We start from the raw sequence: 14,855 nt of genomic DNA on the forward strand, positions 1-14,855 counted from the left end.
ACACCAAAAGCAACGGCAACAAAAGCCAAAATTGACAAATGGGATCTCATTAAACTAAAGAGCTTCTGCACAGCAAAAGAAACTACCATCAGAGTGAACAGGCAACCTACAGAATGGGAGAAAATTTTTGCAATCTACTCATCTGACAAAGGGCTAAAATCCAGAACCTACAAAGAACTCAAACAAATTTACAAGAAAGAAACAAACAACCCCATCAAAAAGTGGGCAAAGGATATGAAGAGACATTTCTCAAAAGAAGACATTCATACAGCCAACAGACACATGAAAAAATGCTCATCATCACTGACCATCAGAGAAATGCAAATCAAAACCACAATGAGATACCATCTCACACCAGTTAGAATGGTGATCATTAAAAAGTCAGGAAACAACAGGTGCTGGAGAGGATGTGGAGAAACAGGAACACTTTTACACTGTTGGTGGGATTGTAAACTAGTTCAACCATTATGGAAAACAGTATGGCGATTCCTCAACGATCTAGAACTAGAAGTACCATATGACCCAGCCATTCCATTACTGGGTATATACCCAAAGGATTATAAATCATGCTGCTATAAAGACACATGCACACATTTGTTTATTGCAGCACTATTCACAATAGCAAAGACTTGGGAATCAACCCAAATGTCCATCAGTGACAGACTGGATTAAGAAAATGTGGCACATACACACCATGGAATACTATGCAGCCATAAAAAAGGATGAGTTTGTGTCCTTTGTAGGGAGATGGATGCAGCTGGAAACCATCATTCTCAGCAAACTATCACAAGAACAGAAAACCAAACACCGCATGTTCTCACTCATAGGTGGGAACTGAACAATGAGATCACTTGGACTCGGGAAGGGGAACATCATACACCGGGGCCTATCATGGGGAGGGGGGAGGGGGGAGGGATGGCATTGGGAGTTATACCTGATGTAAATGACGAGTTGATGGGTGCTGACGAGTTGATGGGTGCAGCACACCAACATGGCACAAGTATACATATGTAACAAACCTGCACGTTATGCACATGTACCCTAGAACTTAAAGTATAATAATAATAATAAATTTATTTATTAATTTATTAATTAATTTTTTTAAAAAAACTATTCCAAATAGATATTTCCAAAAATGTTTTCAGATAAAATATCTATTTTTAGACAAATATATATTTTCCCAGGATGATGACACTGAAGGATATTCATCTAAACGTGTCAGTTCTAGCGGTTGGGCTTTTGCTAACTGCATTAATTTGTAGTCTTTCTTCATCCCAAATAGATCCACCACTTAACATGAGAGTTTTAAAGCAAATCTGTTTTCCTCTAAATTATTATTCACCAATATTAAACTTTCTACCAACATAGTGTAGTTTATGTTTATTTTTCTTTGATCCATAAGCAAATACAGAAAGGAGCCATATGCAGTCCAGATAGACGTATCAAAGCTCAAGCTATAACCTGGAAACATAAACAAAGCTTACGATAGGCCAGGTACAGTGGCTCACACCTGTAATCCCCACACTTTGGGAAGCCGACGCAGGAGGATCGCTTGAAGCCAAGAGTTCCAGAAAAGTCTGGCCAACATAGTGAAAACCCCATCTCAGAAAAAATAAAAAGAAAAAAAATATGTGGTAAAATAACAGAAGACTAAGCAGTGTCTGAATCAAAATATTTCTTTTTTTTAAATAAGTGACCAGCCAGAGACACCAAACCCAGCTGGCCTATGACAGATTAATCGGAACCAAAGAACAGGTGACATACATATGCAACAGAGAAGAAGAAAAAAATGGCTCTGACATTGCCTAAAATGGACACTTAGACATATCATTTTCTTCTATGTGACCTGTTTCCTTAACTGTAATATTAGAAGTTTGAAATAGATGTTTTTCCCAGTAGAATGAGGATAGGTATTTTGGTTTGGCTTGTGAGCTGCTATAGCCCCAAGCATCTTTGCAGGTGCCAATAAACATCTGTTAAATAAATCTCTAAATTCCCTCTAGATTTGGCATTTAACTCTGAAATACATCAATTTCTCCAGAATGCTCCTAATCTGTAGAACCAGTTTCAGAGAGTTTAACACTCCGGGTAACCAACCCTTCATATACTTGAGAATGCCACCCAAATCACATGAGACCCCTCATTATTAACTTCCAAAGCTTTGAGAAAATCTTTCCACCAAGTCCAGTACCAAGCATGGTTACCACTGTTCTGAGGCTTACCATAGGGCTGTCTGAGGGAATGGTAAACAGTCACTCCATAGGGTCTCAGGGAAGCCTGGTAGTACACTTGTGGGTTGGTCTCTGCGAACTTGTTTGCCTTCAGCACAGCCATCTTTGTCCAATCAGTAAAGAATACCTGACCTTCAAATAAACTTATTCCAAAGGGATGAGGAATGAGGGAGCCTCCATGAACTACAGTCTTCCTGTTATAAAAGACATATATATATCATACAATTTGTTAGTTTTGCTTTATTATAATTAAAGCTGCAGTTAGTTCAATTAAATGCCTGAAAAGCTAAGTAATTTATTGTCACAAATACGGAATAGATAGAAAAGATACATTTTAGATGTATACATATTTCCATCTACATATGATAGAAGGATTTTCATGTTGTCTCTTGGAAAAGACGCTTGAGACTTACATTTCAGTCCCAGTCAATCCTTTAGCTTGTCCTAGACTTTTTTGGAATTTACTGTTTTCCCTTTTGATCTTCATTCCTTTTAGGTTGCCCCACATCTAAAAGGCTAAGATGTGAAATAGCATATTGAATACCATAGGTGAAAGAGTATTCCAAGACTTTGGAAGTCTGGGAAAAGATGCCTTTGCCAATTATTTTCCACTGCACCATTGACCATTTCCTAGCAATTAGGGAGCAGGACAGTGAGCGGTAGGATTAAAGTCTCAGCAAATGCCCAGATCTGCTCCTGACATCACTGTAAGGAGAGCAAGAAGCAATGCCACTACCACTGTTATGCATCTGCTTGATGGAACTATCAACTGATCATACTTGTAATGAAGGCCCAAAGCCACTTAACTGGGAAGAAAATAGAAGTAAAATTAGGCACTAAGCAAAGAGAGGAAATCAACAACATGACTACGTTGTTGAAACAACCCCCCATGACTACATCTCCATAAACCATGATTCAGTTAGACACATGAACAGAGTGAGGCAGAGGATGGTTGATATGGGAAAACTCTTATTTTCTTTATTTTGGCGTAATACAAAGACCTCAAAGAAAAATATTAGCATACCCTGATAACTAAAAAGGACAATAGAGCTCTAAGAAAAGACTTGAAGATATTAAAGCTGGGAAACACACTAACGGGGAGTAAACAAAGAAACCTAAGGTGGCAGGTTAGTGTATACTTTGAAACATTCCACAGTGACACGGTACATTAAGATTAGAGAATAATTTCTTTTTCAGTTAGCAGATTCCAGAACCGTGAATGCCACCTGCTGGCAAAGCGAGAGGCAATGACTTTATAATTTCAGCTGTACTTGTGAGCTTTAATATTTCTTTGATGTTTCTTCACAGCCAGCAAACCACTCAAATCTTTTCGAAACTCCATTGATTTTTATCTTTTATGCTTTACTTTAGTTTACTTTAGCAAAAGTTAGACTATATAATGTAATGCTAACACATCCCAAAGATAAAAAATTTAGGCAATTTCACAATTCTTTTATGTGACTTATTGGGTTAGCTAATTTTTGCATAAAATGTATTCATATTCTCCTTATGGAAGCCAGTTTCAGTGATAGGAAGTCACCACAATAATACCCAATCACTTCATTTAACGAAGCAGAGATTGTTCTAAGGATATATAATCCAGTGGCAAACTGTGATATTATCCTTACAAAATGGAAACATAAGAGGAAACAAAACTATAATATTGCTTTTGTTGAGAAAACATAAAATCAAGTCATTGGGAAAAATTAAATTAACCAGCCTATTTGCTGAATCCACCCAAGAATAATATTTTGGGTCAAAATTTGAAGAACATGTTTTACCCAATTTTTGAAAATACCAAAAGGAGAGGATCTAAAATAGTTTTTTTACATTAAGTTATAGTTAGCTCTAATCAGAGTACGAAGATGAAAAAAAAAATGTGCCATATTCAGCCAGGTGTAGTGGCTCATGTCTGTAATCCCAACACTTTGGGATGCCGAGGTGTGCGAATCACTTGAGGTTAGGACTTTGGGACCAGCCTGGGAAACGTGGTGAAATGTTATCTCTACTAAAAATACAAAAATTAGCCAGGCATGGTGGTGTATGCTTGTAATCCTAGCTACTGGGGAGGCTGAGGCAGGAGAATCACTTGAACTTGGGAGGCGGAGATTGCAGTGAACTGAGATCGCATCACTGCACTCCAGCCTGGGTGACAGAGTGAGACTCCTTCTCAAAAAAAAAAAAAAAAAAAAAAAGAAAGCCATATTCTGCATTCAAATATTGCCGTTTAAGTATCTTTGTACACCAGGTAAAAGTACAATACAAAGAATTTCTCCTTGAAATTTGAAATATATAAGAGCAGAGTAAAATCCAATTAATTCCCAGTAGGCAACATCGAATACCTAATAAAACATGCATTTATTGGGGGAAAGTTAGAAAATTAAAAGGGAAAGTAATCTTGAGAAACAAAGTACAAATGAACTCTGGAGTAAATGAAAATAATGTGCATCATCTGGGACTAGGTGAGTAGTTGGAGAGGAGAAATCAAAGAACAAACACTGGAGGTTATAGTTAATGAGGGTTTACCTCTTGCGTTATGGGACACAAGAAAAGTTAACAAAACAGAGCAAGTCACTTCAGCAAATATCAGTACAAAGGTCATTAAAGCTATCATGTCAACCAACAAAGCAATATTTTCACTCTGGTCCTTTGATGTTTCTCTCCAGCCATTTTATGCACTTTCCCCACAACTTATAAAACCATAAAGCCATACAAAATACTTCTTACCTTTGAATTCCATCGTAAGTTACAGTTTCAATGTAATCAAACCGAGAGTCAACCCAGTAAACACGCTTCGATATCATATCCAGAGTTACCCCAGCAGGCCATCCCAGCTTTGTTTTCACCAAGTCTTTACGGTTGCTGCCATCCATGAATGCCCTTTCCAACTTAGGTTCCCCAGAAAGGCTCTCCCAATCTGAGAAAAATAAATAACTACAAAAGAAAAACAGAAGATGAAAGAATCTGGTATTTTACAAGTTTACCTGGGAATTTTTTTTAATAGTGTATTTGGATCAATGGAAATTTTATCCAGCTGATTAGAGAACCACAGTATAAAGCAACAGGGAAATTAAGTATTTTAAAGAGAGAGAGAGAGAGACTGTGGGGGTCAATCAGGAGAGTCAACAGTTCCAAATAGCAACTACTATGATGCACTAATATGCTAGTCTAAAAGTTCATATCCAGCCAGCCAGGCACAGCGGTTCATGCCTGTGGTGCCAGCACTTTGGGAGGCCAAGGCACAAGGATCGCTTGAGGCCCATATTTCGAGACCAGCCTGGGCAACATGGCAAGACCCCATCTCTACAAAAATTAAAAGATTAGCTGGGCATGATGGCACTTGCCCATAGTTTCAGCTACTCAGGAAGCTGAGGTGGGAGGATTGCTAGAGCCCAGAAGTTCAAGGCTGCAGCATGACGTGATCGTGCAGCTGCACACCAGCCTGGGCAACAGAGCAAGAACCTGTCTCAAAAAAAAAAAAAAAAAATCACATTCACCTTCTGAACTTCCTCCTCTATTTCCTTTATCTGTCTTTTGCTTCTCTTTTTTACACCCAGGAAAACTTACAAATACATTTTAAAAGAAGCTATCAAGCCATTTTGCTCCTCAATTTTCCATTCTGAAGCATAGACAGAGAACATTTCCATCATTTTCAAGAAGGATAGCTGATATAATGAAGTAGAACTGAATAATCATCATTCACCAAGACTAAAATAGCCTAAAGCTTATCCAAGGGTCCTAAGACCCAATTGTGAAATTCTAGAAGAAAGCTACGTCTCCTATAACACTTCTCAAATGTGAAGATTGGGAAATTTGAATTTAAACCTGAAGAAAAGCATTATCAGTGATTCTGGGTTGATTCAGACTGAACAACTTGTAATGAGATATTAGCATTGATATCTCAATCCCAGCCTGTATCAAGAAAGTTCTGAAAGGAATAGTTCTAACCTGCTTTCCTGTCTTTAAAAATCTTTACAGCGAATTCATGTTACTCATCTTAAAAATAATGAAACATAAGTAATGTTTAGTTGTAATAATAATATTAGATTGAGTTAGAACACAGAATCCAATCTCTTAGCTAGGAAAATGTGGCAAACACTAAGAATAAAGTTCATACCCCCAAAACAAGTAGTATTTTTAGTACACCAGTAGGTGTGTTTGGGTGACATGTCCTCACATAGGATCATATTTAATAAACTCTCTTAAAGCTTATAAAAATAGGGGCACAAAATAGACATGGGTTCTAGAGTACAGAGCCTAAAAGAAATCAGAATGAGCCTCTGATTAATCCAATTGATGTTCAATGTATAGAGAGAGAGAGAAAATTCTGAAAATACAGGAATCAATATGTTTTCACATCACTTACCCAACAGTTGGGTCCACGGCAATTCCTCTAGGATGCCCCAAGTTTTCAGTTATAAGGGTAACCCGGTAGCTTCCATCCAAATTTACCATATCTATGCGGTTGACCTTGGTTTCCACCAGATAGATTTTATTATTAACCCAGTCCACAGCCAGGTTCTCTGGGGTTTCAACAGAAACATTGAGAACCTCTTGGATATTTAAACCATGAATGTCAACTGAAAAAACCTGAAAGAAAAACCAAAACTATTATATTTCCTCAGCATCACTAACTACATGGTTTGTTTTGATTTTTTAGCTATAATCAAACCAAAATTGCTAAAAATCTAAATTATCAACTTTTAGAAATTTCATGCAAGTTATTTAAATAAATGAGAATTGTATTAATGGTATAATAAAATGTAAGAAGAAGAAATAAATAAAATTCCATAACGCTTTAGGAGTTTCTGAAATTTATGTTTCAAAAATCTCCATTGCATTACTCCAAGATGAAATTAAACCCATCACACTTTCCAAATAAGACAGTGGAACAAAATTTTGGCCATTAAACAAAATACTGTCAATATTTGTTACTTGATCCCGAATTACAGTTCCATTTAGAAGATGCAGGTAAAAATCTGATTTTTATCATCCAGAAAAGCAGTGTGCTTTTTACATTTTAAATGATCAAATTTCAAAAATTACCACCAAATATCTATCCAGTTTTGAAAGAATGTCTACTATTTCTTTTAATTAGGCTCTTGGACTCCACTTCGAATAAAATTAAAAGTTGCTCAAGGCTAATCCATATAATAGACTGCTTTGTTTAAGAGGTCACATGTAATAGTATAGCATGGAAAAGGTGCTGATTAACATAAAATATCTCAAGGGCCTTTTTTGTTAGAAAACAAAGGAACTTTCCCCTCTACTCCCTCTAAAAGTGAAAAGCTATCAACACTTTGTGCTCAGGGTTCCATTCAGCTCCTGCAATTTCTATTTACCTTATTTTGCACAGTGTCTGTCCAAAAAACTCTTTGCAGGTGATAGTGGAAAGCCACACCCACGGCCACTCCACGATTCTGAGACTCCACTAGGATCCGGAAGCTCCTTCCATGAATATCACCAATTAACAAATCCCGACCATTGGAGAAGATAATGGAGGCCTCGCCAACTAAATGTGAAGAAGGAAGGCATCACCACTCCTTCAGGTGAGCAAGGATGGTGAAGTAGCTTACAACTGATATGCTTTCTGCTTTTTCAAATGCTATCTTCTACGTTGTCTTACCAGATTTTAACATAAACCTCTGAGGCAGACAGATAGCTATCATTCTATCCATTTTACAGAAGGGCAAATTGAGGCACAAAAAGGCTTAATGAAGTGTCCAAAATCTCAGTAAGTTAGGAAGAATTTGGTAAGAATTCAAGCATCCTGGATACTAGTCCAATGCACTTTCAACGACACTGAGGAGAGTATTTCTCAGATATTTTCAAGGCTCCTTGATGATATGGGCTCCTTAGCCCCATGTGCAACTCTAGATTTTGTTAAACACAGAAGACATTTTAAAGATTACCAGGAAATCACTCTGAAAAAGATGGTAATGGTGGTTCCAAATCTGTCTGTATACTCACAGGTATGCAAAATGATACATGAACAAGGTATTAACTGCAGTCTTATTGGCAATAGCAAAAGATAAGGAATGATATAAAAGTTCATCGGTAGAGGACTAGTTAAACAAATTATGAATGTCAAAAAAAAGGAATATTATGCTATTATAAAAAAATAATAATAATTAAGGCCAGGCGCAGTGGCTCACACCTGTAATCCCAGCACTTTGAGGGGCTGAGGCAGGCGGCTCACATGAAGTCAGAAGTTCGAAATCAGCCTGGCCAACATGGGGAAACCCCGTTTCTACTAAAAATACAAAAATTAGCCGGGCGTGGGGCGGGGGCCTGTAATCTCAGCTACTCAGGAGCCCGAGGCAGGAGAACCACTTGAACCCAAGAGGCGGAGATTGAGTGAGCCAAGATCTTGCCATTGCACTCCAGCCTGGGCAACAAGAGCGAGACTCAGTCTCAAAAATAAATAAGTAAGGCTGGATGCAGTGGTTCACGCCTGTAATCCCAGCACTTTGGGAGGCCCAGCACTTTGGGAGGCCGAGGCGGGTAGATTACGAGGTGAGGAGATCAAGACTATTCTGGCTAACATGGTGAAACCACATCTCTACTAAAAATACAAAAATTAGCCGGGCGTGGTGGCAGACGCCTGTAGTCCCAGCTACTCGGGAGGCTGAGGCAGAGAACTGCCTGAACCCAGGAGGCGGAGGTTGCAGTGAGCCAAGATGGTGCCACTGCACTCCAGCCTGGGTAACAGAGCAAGACTCATTCTCAAAAATAAATAAAAACAAATAAATAAATAAATAAATAAAATAATTAAGAAATAACTTCATGTGCTGATATGGAAAGCTCTGGAAAATATCTTAAGCACATTCACAAGATGCAGAACTGTGCATATAGTTTACTACCATATATAGATATATAAATACAGTTAAATATCTATATTTGTACAATCTTATTTATTCATTAAGAAACTTCTAGAACTGAAATGAAGAAACAGCAATTACTCATGGGAAAGAAGAAGTGAAAACCATGCAGAGGGGAATAGGTATGGAGGAAGGCATCTCACTACGTATCTTCTTATAATTTAAAATGTGTGAACATATATGTTATCTATGCAAAAAATAAACAAATTGAATTGTTAAAAATCCGCTGAACCTAAAAATTACTACACAGCAAATCAGGTATTTCTATGCAAAAACAAGTAGAAAATGGGCCATTCTTCAGTCGTGGGAGCAGTTAAGTTTCAGAAGACATCAAAGACACTTCAAAATCAAGTGTGAAATAACTATTGGAAAATAGGAGTTTATATTGACACCTTCGTCCGGAGAAATCGACAGTGACAAAATGCTTTGGAGCCCTCATCTACGTTTTGCAGATTTTCCCCATGACTTTTCTCTACTACTATTTACTACTCTCTACTTTCCACACTCTTACATTGATTCCAACAAAGTACCCAGAATTAGGGCATTCAAAAAAATTTTAATCCAAATTTAGCATGTCCATTTGGAAATATCCCTAAATTTTGCAAGAACACTGCAAAAATTATTTCTGTAAATAGTTGTCACCTACTTTTGTGGTAGGCAATTAACTAAAAGTTAAATGTCCAAGCCAATCAAATGTAGGCAGAGCATTTATTCCACAATTAAAGGTGGGTGACATCATAGCCTAGGTCAAAGTAAACAAGCAACCAATTTAAAAATATTAATAACGGTCACCATTAATCAACAAATTGGTCCTTAATAATCAAAGAATGAAATTAATGTTGACCAATTTTTCTAGGCAGCAGGAGCCATGCCTGATTTGTAATGATAAAGCCCTGCCAACAGCATAAATGCTGATAATTCTGCTGTCATCAGAAGGAAGGAAAGAAGCTATTAGAATCTGTTTCTTGTTCAGAGATTCAGGTGTCCATAATTTACTCACAGGAATCATTAGCTTTGCAATGTTGTCCACGCTCCAAGATATACCCTTCTTCACAGTGGCACAGGTGATGGCCAGGTCGGCTTTCACACTTCTGGTCACAAATTCCCCATATCTGGCAATCATCAAACTCTGCCATATGGAAAATACACATTTGTAGTCAAGGTTATCAGCATTTATTGAGCACTCTCTGACAAAAATCCTAGATAAGATGGCCAAGAATGTGGTGTTGCCCGTGTCTAAATAAACAGCCTCTGGAGTTAGGCACAGGTTCTCAGAATTTATAACAGCCATCTTCATGTAAGGATAAAGAACATTTATATCATTTTTTAAACCTACATGAAGGATAACTTTACAGAAAATGCACAACACTTCCTGAATTCATAGCCCTATGGCATTGCATTTCATTTATTAATGTTAGTTTACAAATATATAAACTTTGGTGTAAATGTTTCCCTTTAATACTATGCTTTCCAATATGGTAGCCACCAACCCCCTGTGGCTATCTAAATGTATCTTTAGATTAATTAAAATAAAATAAAATTAATAATTTGCTTTCCTAATCACTTGCCACATTTCAAGTGCTCAATAGCCACATATGACTAGTGGTTACCATGTTAAAGAGTGAAGATACACATTTACATCACTGCAGGAAGTTCTATTGGACAGCACTATTTCTGAATAAAGTAAGACCTGCCTATAGACAGTCCCTCAAGAAGACACAAATCTATGACTGCAATAAAGTATTTGGAAAGGTCTATTTACCCAGTTCTCTTTCCTCTGATATCAAAAAATTATAACCAAAATTAAATTGAACTTTTTTCAAGACATCAAAAATTTCTTCTCCTCTACTTATTGGTTAACTTATTATTCACTCATTTAATAAGTGTTCATTGAAAGTCCCTTATATGACAGAGCTCTGCTCATTACCAGTTCTACTGTGTAAAAATACTTCCACTATAATTGACATAAACAATAGAATATGGAGGGGAGAACACAACAAAATATTAAAAGAGTCTTTCTTAAAGACTATCAGTCTTCAGGGGTGCAGAAATTGTCTTATCCTTGGTACATCTGACTTTCCAAGTCCACGTCCACTCTCCATCATCCTTCACTCTGCTCTCTTCCCTGGGAGGATGGCCTATGCAAACTATAACAGTAGAGTTCCCACAACCTCTGGTTTCAGGAAATTCTCAAGTAGATTATAATTTCTGAAACCACTGCACTCCCAAGTCTAGAATTCTCCAGAGCTCTATGATCTGATTACATTTGCAGCAACTGTCAGAACTGTGAATTAGGTTCAACCATTCCTGCTGGGTGGCCCACCATTCCATAACCCACCAAAAGCCCAAAAGCCCAAGGTTCTTTCCTTTTCTTTTCTTTCTTTCTTTTTTTTTTTTTTTTTTTTTTTTTTTTTTAGACGCAGTCTCGGTCTGTTGCCCAGGCTGGAGTGCAGTGGCACAATCTCGGCTCACTGCAACCTCCGCCTCCCAGATTCAAGCAATCCTTCCACCTCAGCCTCCCGAGTAGCTAGGACTACAGGTGCACACCACCACACCCGGCTAATATTTTTGTATTTTTAGTAGAGACAGCATTTCCCCATGTTGGCCAGGCTGGTCTCAAACTCCTGATCTCAAATGATCAGCCCGCCTTGGCCTCCCAAAGTGATGGGATTGCAGGCATGAGCCACCGCACCCAACCCCAAGAAGATTCTTCTAATAATCCCATTTCCCTGCAGATTAAACATAACAACACGAGCCAGCATACCTATCTTTCCAAAGACTGTGACTAACCAAAGGAAAAAAACCCAATCCGATCTGGACACTACCAGGTTGAAAGGCCACGTGAGGGTGTGAAATGCCCTCACTGATGATTCCCTTCTGTCCCCTCAACTCAGCCCTGAGAAAGCTTCACCTAAGGCTTTGCCTCAGCATGAAAAGAAGTACAGGACATTCTCCCTCAAACCCCCAGAATGTCATAACTTCATTTTGAATGCAAGATCCATGGGACTACATCTAAGGATTTGGAGTCACTCTGAGAAGAAGTTCTGATGCCAAACAGAAGGAAACCAAAGGTGGAGAAGTCATAACTAGGAATTCCCTAGCACAAATGCCCTTCCTATCACCTGCACTACAAGTGGTTTAAAGATTTGAATGAGTGGGCCAGGCACGGTGGTTCATACCTATAATCCCAGCACTTTGGGAGGACAAGGTGGGAGGATTGATTGTGTCCAAGGGTTTGAGACTAGCCTGGGCAATATAGCGAGGGTTTATCTCTACTAAGAATTAAAAAAAAAAAAGAAAAGAAAAGAAAAGAAAAAGGCCAGGCATGGAGGCGCGTGCCTGTAGCCCCAGCTACTCAGGTGGCTGAGGTGGGAGGCTGCAGTGAGCAGCGTGATCAAGCCACTGCACTCCAGCCTGGGCAACAGTGAGACCCTATCTCAAAAAACAGGATTTGAATGAGTGTGTAAAATTGCTGTCACTTTTGTGACAATAAGAGTGTATCCTTGGATCACTATAGAGAAATATGAAAGTTAATTAACATCCATCAGCAGCCAGAGTGAAGACAAGAAAAATAAAAGTAGAATTGATGGTTTTCATGAGAGTAGAAAAGATAGTGGAAACCACACAAAACACTGAAACACTACTTTACAATCCCCCTCTCACTCCAATACCTTTATCTATTTTCTTTCCTTTTTATTCTTTGTCTCCTCCCACCAACAAATACTGCTGTGAAAATAATTCAAAAACCCCTTTTTAACGGAGACCCCCTTGGCCACCCTCTGATCCATCTGGCTGTGTGAAACCCCACCATGCTGAATGACCTCCCTGCCCTCACTCTGCACCACGATGTCATTCTGTCAACAAACAGCATGTCCTGTCAATCAGAAACAATGAGCCCAGTAAACTGCTTCAGCATGCCTCCGAGCTTCCACTGCCAGGTCAAGACTACCAGGGGCAGATGAATGGTAGAAAGACACAAGATTTCGTGTCAAGATTATTCAATGTTATTCTTGATTACCACCGAGGTATTCACTGGGGAGCCATGTCTAAGATAATAAATGGTACATAGGTTTCCAACACCTGAAGCCTCTGTAGTGCATCAGCCATGCAGAGGGTTATAGCCATACAGAGAGTATTTGTTGAAATGAAATGCTTGAGAGAGCAAACCAAAGCAACAATTCCCCTAAAAATTCAGCTCAGCTGAAACAAGTGTAACTGGTTTCCTAATGTCATGTATTTAAAGAGTTCTCTATAAAGAGAGAAAAATAGTCTTCTTTGAAACAAATGTGAAATAAATGTTAACCCAGCCTCAAAACTCAGAGGCAAATGACACATTCTTGAAGGACAGCAAAGGTCACAGAAAAGGTCTCTGCAGGTGGCAGGGGGCCTCATATTCACAAAGGCCCTCAAATGTAGACTTTTGAGATTATCTCCAAATGAGGTTGTCTGTACTAAAGTCCCAGAAATGCGCTGGCGGGAATGAAAGAAGATGTCTGTTGTGGAACTTAGAATTAGTGCCCCAGTATTAGAACACACTACTTCCAACGTGTTATTAATGTGCAGTATGTTCTCTAATCCTGAAATTATCTTGTGCATGCATAATACTGCAATATTCTGCCTTACATTCACTAGTAGGTTAAAAGCAAAATTTTATCAAACAACAACTTTGTTATGACAGCCTTTCACTTTGTAAGGGGCTATTGAAAATTGAAGTGGCCTGAATTTCTGACATTTAAGAAACCCTAGACATTTGGAAATATAACCCAAGGCTCACCACAGACTTATATGTTGGAAAATATGGAAAATGTGTTATCTGGGCTCTAGGGTGGAACAAAAAACTGAGAACAGATTGTGGGGCATCACAAGACTGAATCAGGGATTCTGAAAGAACAAATCACTTTTCCTGAAAGGACTTCATGGCCTATCAAGTTTCAACTGTAAGACAGCTCAGCCCCAACTCCTCTTTGGGAGTTGATAAAGGAAAAAGAGAGAAAAGCTGATGTAATACTGAGAATGTGGCTTCTGGTATTTCTATTGGAACTTCTTTTCTACAAAGAGAAAAGGAAAATGCCTAGAGAACTAAAAGGCTGGGAATGGGATTGGCAGCTGGGTAGAAGTGAAGGGGGGCGAAGGAGCCTGACGTTTGCCAAAGACACAGGAGCGGACTCACACCCATGGACGAGCCCCACTCTGAGCAGAAGCGAGGCTGCCCCTCTGCCCAGGGCTACCTGAAATCCAGGTAGGACTCCCAGAGTCAGGTCACCACCCAACCAATAAGGGCACTTGTGTGAAAAGTATCTGTACATTACTTGAATGCCTCCCTAATATAATGGTAATGATAACAATAAAACACAACAAGTGGCCCGCAATCTTATTTAAGGCCAGTTGCAGATCATAACTTTTATGTATAAAATGTTTTAAAATGATTAGAAATGCGGGGGCCTTCTTAAATTATTCCAGAGTTCACTTAAGTCACTTGATCTTAAAGTACCTTGTTGAATACAGTTACTTAAGAGGAGCAATTAGATGGGCAACTTTGGGACTTGGTCCTGATATTAAAAACCTACAATTACCTACTATGAACACAAGGAAAAGCTCAAATGGATTGCTTTCCTGGATATGAAAATCCAGTTTTTCTTGGCATATGATAAGTAAGTGAGCCCAACGATTATAGTTTTCAGTAACACTGAGGAGCAGACTTACTCAAGAATTTCAAGTTTAATTTGCAAACCAGAGTTTATTT

At 38.6% G+C, this 14,855-nt stretch overlaps 1 protein-coding gene across 1 annotated transcript in view; it reads right to left on the reverse strand.

Moving 5' to 3' along the window:
* Positions 1-14,855, reverse strand: part of LRP2 (LDL receptor related protein 2) — a 220,105-nt gene that overhangs the window by 137,480 nt on the left and 67,770 nt on the right. Inside the window, exons 10-14 of the mRNA XM_073019794.1 lie at positions 10,113-10,241; positions 7,574-7,743; positions 6,598-6,821; positions 4,959-5,165; positions 2,223-2,425 (exon numbers count right to left, since the gene is read on the reverse strand). Of these exons, the coding sequence (XP_072875895.1) occupies positions 2,223-2,425; positions 4,959-5,165; positions 6,598-6,821; positions 7,574-7,743; positions 10,113-10,241 (933 nt within the window). The remainder of the gene's footprint in view (positions 1-2,222; positions 2,426-4,958; positions 5,166-6,597; positions 6,822-7,573; positions 7,744-10,112; positions 10,242-14,855) is intronic.

The sequence above is a fragment of the Chlorocebus sabaeus genome, chromosome 10 (assembly GCF_047675955.1).
Source record: "Chlorocebus sabaeus isolate Y175 chromosome 10, mChlSab1.0.hap1, whole genome shotgun sequence".
Classification (NCBI taxonomy): domain Eukaryota; kingdom Metazoa; phylum Chordata; class Mammalia; order Primates; family Cercopithecidae; genus Chlorocebus; species Chlorocebus sabaeus.